Here is a 6816-nt window from a genome sequence, read left to right as displayed (position 1 = left end):
TATAAAAATGAAAATAAGAAAAGACAGGAATAAAGAGGTATGGGTTTCTCCAGATATGCTAAAGGTGACGTTCACTCTGTCGGTGATTCACAGATATGATTATGCATCAGGTTGTTATTGCTTGTCAATCTTCAGACTGTGATCTTTTAAGTTATTAGCGGCTGTTCGACGGTCATCGTTAAACTGAAAGTGGGTAATTCAGCCGAGGCGGCGGGGGTCGGGGGTGAGGTGGCGGTACACACAGAGACGGCACGGCATGTACAAACAAACCGTCTGGGAAAAAAACAAGGTGCAGCGTTAAGTGAGAAGCACACATGAGCTATTGTTCCATTGTTTGATAAGGAATAACAAGAATACAAAGAATTTCCAGAGCCTGTCTCCACATAGGAAGGGAGGCCGCGCTCCTCTTCTAAACGACTTCTCCCCCCATAACGGCTTCAGCACACGAAGCTCAGGCCATTTCTGTGCTAATCTGCGACCCCTTTGGCCCGAAAGAGGCAGCAAGCAGCCTGCTGTGAATGACTAACTGACTGCTCAACCGAAAGCTTCAGTTACCTTAACAGAGTCGAAGCCACACAAAGTGGAAGACGGAGTCAGGCAGAAACATGGCTGCTCTTTCAACCGGCCGACGTGATTAAGGGGAACTCGCGTCTGATTGATTGTGAGCTCAGATCTCTTGTTCTGGCCACCTTCTTGGCGGTATCTTGCATGCGGATCGGGTCATCGACGATTGTTCTGTGTCTTGGTTTTACACGAAACTGAAATTGATGAGCCCTATACCTAGAGCAGGGGGGCAAACTCATTTTCAAGATCACGAATGTCCTCACATTGTGGCAGAATATGCTGTGAAACTTTGAAAATCTTGCATCTTTCTCTGCCTTTGATTTGTACTTGTTAAATATTTAACATCTTTTCACAATGACGCACACAATTTGGCACTCTACAAATAAAAACATATATGATTTGACTGACAAAATAATGTCTACGCACACAACTGTTATAGTTAGACTAATGTGGCCCTCTTGTATCGAGCTTTGACTAAAAATGATAACAAAACAACTGTTTTAAAAAATATAATTGCAGGTTTGAACTATTTTTATTTATTTATTTTTTTAATGAAACAATTGCATTTAATTCCTAAAAACATAATTTGTATCTAAATCTATTTTAGTTGTTTGACTGGAAATGATGTGCAGATATCAACTCCCAATAACAAAAACTGTAGATTTAATCTTTTTGAAAACATTTTATGTTTCTCTTTCTATTAAACCCTAAAAGTAGGAGTAAAATATCTACTATATTAAAAATACAGTAAATTTTGTGTAGTGGATCTTCATCAAAAATGATTTTTTTTTTTCAAAAGGTCAGGTAATACATTTTATTTAGCCAGATTGTGGATAAAAATATGTTTTGTTTTTTTACTGTAAAGGCTGCAGACCCCTGGCCTAGAGGTCCACATGAACAGCTACAGCGGGCCAGTTGTGGCCCGCAGGCCCCAAGTTTGACACGCGTGCCTTATTAGAGACACAACATGTAGCTCTTTGGACGAAGTAGCATCAGCTCGCTGCACAGCAGTGTCGGTCAAAGAGGAGGCTAATATTTCTCACATCACGCCAACGCCTCTTAATAAATTACCTGCTTTCTGTTTCTTTTTGAGCTAATTTGCTGAGAAGATAAATATCCTCTCTCCTGTTTTTTTTTCTTTCCTCTCCCTCCTGCCATAACTCATCAAATGAGTCCCTTTAGTTACTCACTCCGCTGCTATTAATGCCAGTTGTGCATTCTTTATGTGCACTGAATACACTTCAGGAGAGCCAAATTAGCTGCATATCAGCAAATTCTTGGGCTCTTGTCTGCAGAGATATGAAAAGCGGCGGGTTTAGTACAAACCGGCATTGTATCATGGAGTTAGGTCATTATGCAGCAACACCTGGTGTGCCGTGCAAGCGGGGGCCACCTTTCCTGAATGCCTGGACGGAGCCCAAAGTTAGGGGATGATATAAAGGGAGGGTGTCAGGAAGGATGTTTAGGAGGATCTGACCTTCCTTCCATTTTTTTTCTCTCTTCATTCCCCCGTTCCTCTGCACCTTTCATTTCTCCTGCCCTCCCTTCCTCCTTCCATCCTCCTCACAAGCACTTCCTTTATTCCTTGTTTTTGCGTTACGGGTCCCAACCGCATTGTCTTCTTGAAAAATCTCTCCTCACAAATCCTGTTTTCCTCTCTCTCTCTCTCTCTCTCTCTCTCTCTCTCTCTCTCTCTCTCTCTCTCTCTCTCTCTCTCTCTGTCCGTCTCTCTCTCTCTCTGTCCGTCTCTCGCTCACGCAGGACTTTAGGTCAGCGGTGAGCGAGGCAGTGGACGAGGAAGGGCAACCAGTGCTGGATGAGCAGCGGCTGAGGGAGATACTGGGGGTGCTCCCACAGGTTTACACCCTCCACAGCAGCATCATGGAGGAGCTGGAGGAGCGCATTAGCAGTTGGTAAGAAGCGGGATGTTCTGTGATCCCCACGGTTTGAGATTTAGGCCGTTTTCACAGCTGATAGTCCAGTAGACTCGGTTCCATTAGGGAGCAAAATGGCCACATCTGTTGCATTTTCAGCTGCTGCAGATCGTTTTTACACGGCACAGTGTCAAACAAAACAAACCATTAAAAAAAAACCTGTTTACTCCCTTATTTGTTGGTGGCGCTGCAGCAAGAACCACAGAAGGAAAAAACAGGAAAACCTCTGAAGAAGACGAGAGCTCAACTTCCTTCTTCGGGAAATGTAAACACGAATTTTGGCGGTTGTAGGCTTTCTCATTTGTCTTTAGAAAAATTACCATGAGACATTTCTCCCCCCTAAGCAAGACACTTTCATTGTATTTACCCAGAATGCCCTGCACTATCGTCCGCTTCCTACTTTCAGAGTGAACCCAGGATTTTAGTCGGACCAGAGTTCGATTTTTGGTCCACATCAGAAATCAATTGCACATTCACACTTCCCCAAACAAACCGGACTTTCTAAACAAACCGGAGTTCGATTAAAGCGGAGGAAACAGGGCTTTTTATTTCTTTAACGAAAGGTTAACCCAGTAGTTTATTCGTTCACTCACTCAATCACTAACGGACTAATAAGTGGGCATTAGCAGCTGGTGTTGTTACATTTTAAATGCTACTTTGACTGAAGCAGTACTTCTATGAGTACCATGTTGTTTAGATAAAAACCTTTTAAGATGCCCCAGAACACTCTCCTTGTAACATAATTGATCAGTTTTTGAATATAAAACATCAACTTCTGATCTAAGTGACAACATATTGGCTCTCATTAGGCTCCCATTGAGTTAAAACAACGTCATTAGACACCTTTACAGACACTTGTTTACAAGTTTAAACATTACTTAATTTTGCAGAAAGCTTGCCTGGCATTAAAAAGAAATGTCACTTTTTTTTTTATCTACCAGCTCTGTGAAACACATCGATGCTCTGCATTGAATCCTAAATGCACTTGATTTACTTTTTAATCTTCACCTCAAAAGGGAGGAGAACCAGAAGATGGTGGACGTGGTCCTGTCTCGCCGGGACGAATTCAGAGTGTTTGACACGTACATCTCTGAGTACGACCGCAGCATGTCCTTACTGGAGCAGAGCTGCAGAAGCTGCCCAGCTTTTTCCAGCATCGTCAGGAAATTTGAGGTGAGACTCTCAGCAGAGAGACTTTTCAACTCCCAGGCTGTTGTGGTGCCTTTATTATTTCGCTTGAGGATTTGAATCGTCTCCTTAAAGGATTTTTAGACGGAAGGCTTACATTCCCATTCTCGGGAAGGAACATGAAGCATTGTGGGTGTGTTTCCAGTACAGTGATGCTGTACTGGAAACCTTTCAGCACCTATTGAATCACTTTTTTTTTTTTTAGTCCCCAGGCGGCCCCTGGGATCGTAACGGCATTTCTGCAACCTCTGTGACCTTTCTGCCGTCATGCTCACATATTTTATATTCACTCGGCAGTGGATCCTCATTCTTTGTCTGACTTTAATTTCCTCTTTCGTAATTGGCACCAGGACTGTGGGATATGAGTGAGGGGTTAGCTAGAGCTAAACCTAATATCATTACAGCCTGAAGCAAGTACGTGTTTTGTCATTTAATCAATACTGAATGTTCACTGTGGAAACAACAATCAAAAGCCTAACGCTGGAGGGGCTGCAGAGATATATTGCTCAGGTGGGAAGATTTAGGTTCTAATGATGATTTTGATTGGATTATTTTTGATGATTGATCAATTAATCGGATTTTTTTTTAACTGATATTTTCCGCAGATTTTTCATTCAAGTCCTTTTTTCGTACATTATTAGAAATACATTAAAAGATCAACAAATGATTTTTCAAATAAGAAAATAAACATTGTATCGTCATTAGTGAAATCTTAACCATTTGTAGCAACTAAAAAAATTACTTCTAACCTCAAAATGTGAAAAGCTCAGCTCTTTATATACTTGACTTAACATCAATACATAAATTAGTTCATGACAATTTCACTGGTTGATTTATCAGGATTAATCTGATTAATCGTTTCAGCCCTACAGCTAATAGTCAACACAAATCTGGCCTTGATTGAAGAGTCACAAAAACATCAATTAATGAAAAAAAAGCCTTAAGAAATTCTGTTTGCGTTTGTCACAAGCAAATACTTTGACCAGTTTAGAAAAACGTTTAAAATTTTGGACTAAATCCCACTATGTCTGGCATAAAGATGATACTGCATATAACCTTAGAAGACCCCAAAAGGTATTTTTAAAAACATTGTAGATATTCCTCTAACAAGCTCAACATTTTGTGTTGCAGGTGTTTAATTAAAACATTATTAAAAAAATATAGAAAGTAAAGCAAAGCAAGTCAGATGTGCAAAAAAAACCAAAACAAAGACATTATTTCAGGTCATCTCATTTATAAAACACACAACCAACAAAAGCACAGCCTTTGTACTATCTGTGCGTTTACGTCTACGTCTGTGTTGAGCGCCGAGGCGACCGAGCCTCTCTGCCAAAATGCATGCAAATTTGCCGGCTCCTTGCTGTGTGTTGATTCGCCGTGAGTGTCTGACATAATGCTTTCAGGCGTTTCTAGTTCATTGAGAAAAGCAAACAGACAAGACGCCAACTGTCTCGGCTCATAAATATTCATCGACAGCTGTGTCTCCTCGGAAAAACTTAGCTCAATCGCACGTTAGCTCCGAGCGCGGCCCCTCGGAGCCCTGCGGCTCGTTTTCTCGTTTGAAAACCTTCAGCTCGACGTCACTCCACTTCTCGCCCCGAGAAACTTCATATCAAGCATTAATGAGACTCCGTTGCAGCTCTTTAGGGTCCTCCAATTGCCTTAAAGGAATCACAGTCTTGACGGTGATCGTCCCAGTTTCCACTGCTACGGTTAATGTGTTAATGCGACGGACGTCCTCGGATGTCAAAGCATTGCTTTGGAAGTTAGTTTGGTTTTCTGACCCGGCTATAATTGGAGGAGTAAAGGCAGTGAAATAGCTCCGAAAATATGTGTTCATGAAGTCACTAGTAGCAGTTTTGTTTGCATGTTTGCTATTAAATTGCAACAAGAAAAAAACAACAAAACAGTCTACAGTGAAACTTTCAAGCCAGACATGAGAGCTCTGCATAGATTTCAGTATGCACAAGATAAAAAGAGGACCGAACTAGACTGTATTACAGATTTCGTTATCGAATAACTTCACACAAGGGAAATTGTGATAAATACCATTTGGTCTTGTCGACATGTTCCAACGATGTTTTCTGCAGAACCGCTGTGTCACCAGCTGCTTCTGGATAAAATCATTGCCTGAATGATGCATTGGTGCATCTCCATTACCCAGTCTTTGTCGTCAGTCTGCATTTACTAAACGTTTTGCTTTGATTCCTTTCATGCATTGCAGCTGTTCCGCCTCACAGAGCAACACTCCCCTGCGACTTCACCACTCAACTCCTTCAGACTAGCAGCAGCAATTAGCAAGCACTTGGTGGAACTGTTCATCTGCTGAGGTTGTCATACAAGCTAGTTTTCTGTGAAAAGCTGGTTAAAACGTCGTTAAAAGCTTAATATAGAAGTGATGTTGTCAGAAAGAGCAGGAGCTTCTTAAAGAGACAGAAGCCCAATTTCAAGGCGTCAAGGCATTGCAGACTTCTTTTTAGTCGCACCTTAGAACAACTGAAGGTGTCATAGTTACTTGATTGTGCTATAAAACGGCACTATGTGATTGGAAAATAAATAATACCGTAAGTAAGTACACCCACATGTACGTGCTTATTTCTGATAAACGTTGTTTTCTCTTCTGGCTGCGTTTTAGTCCTCCAATCCTCTCTCTTTCAACACCTCATTTGTGCACTCACCTTTTTCCCGCTGCAAGCTAAAGTCCCGCGGTGTAAGTGGTAGTAATTTCATTGTGGATGTGGTGATGACAGTGATGAAGTAGCTGCAGTCCCCCGATCGGATCAGAGCTCAACCCTTACCGGATTACAGCCCACCACTCCCACTCCTCGCCCCCCTTCCCCCATTTAACAGCCAGTTGCTTGTTTACCCGCGCCATCCACAAACATCGACCAGAGCCGCGTTCGATCCATGTGTCTCCTACGTGCGAAGCGTGTTTCTGCTCGTATGTTGTTTCTGCCTGTCCGTAGCCACACACACTGTGTTGATCCCCTCAAACTGGGTTCATGAAATCACTTTTCCTAGACTCCTCCGCCTGAATTTTTGTTCACGCCGAAGCGTCCCTTTGCTTTCTTTGTGTGTGCGTGTGTGTGTGTGTGTGTGTGTGTGTGTGTGTGTGTGTGTGTGTGTGTGT

At 42.1% G+C, this 6816-nt stretch overlaps 1 protein-coding gene across 2 annotated transcripts in view; it reads left to right on the top strand.

Annotated features, from left to right (window-relative positions):
• The window catches only part of fgd5a (FYVE, RhoGEF and PH domain containing 5a), a 40651-nt gene that overhangs the window by 21543 nt on the left and 12292 nt on the right, over positions 1-6816 (top strand). For both annotated transcript variants that reach the window (XM_008409583.2, XM_008409582.2), the window contains exons 6-7: positions 2326-2477; positions 3515-3671. In XM_008409583.2, coding sequence (XP_008407805.1) covers positions 2326-2477; positions 3515-3671 — 309 coding nt within the window. The remainder of the gene's footprint in view (positions 1-2325; positions 2478-3514; positions 3672-6816) is intronic.

The sequence above is a fragment of the Poecilia reticulata genome, linkage group LG5 (genome assembly GCF_000633615.1).
Source record: "Poecilia reticulata strain Guanapo linkage group LG5, Guppy_female_1.0+MT, whole genome shotgun sequence".
NCBI lineage: Eukaryota > Metazoa > Chordata > Actinopteri > Cyprinodontiformes > Poeciliidae > Poecilia > Poecilia reticulata.
Note: the sequence above shows the minus strand (reverse complement) of the source record. Positions and strands in the feature narration are given on the sequence as shown.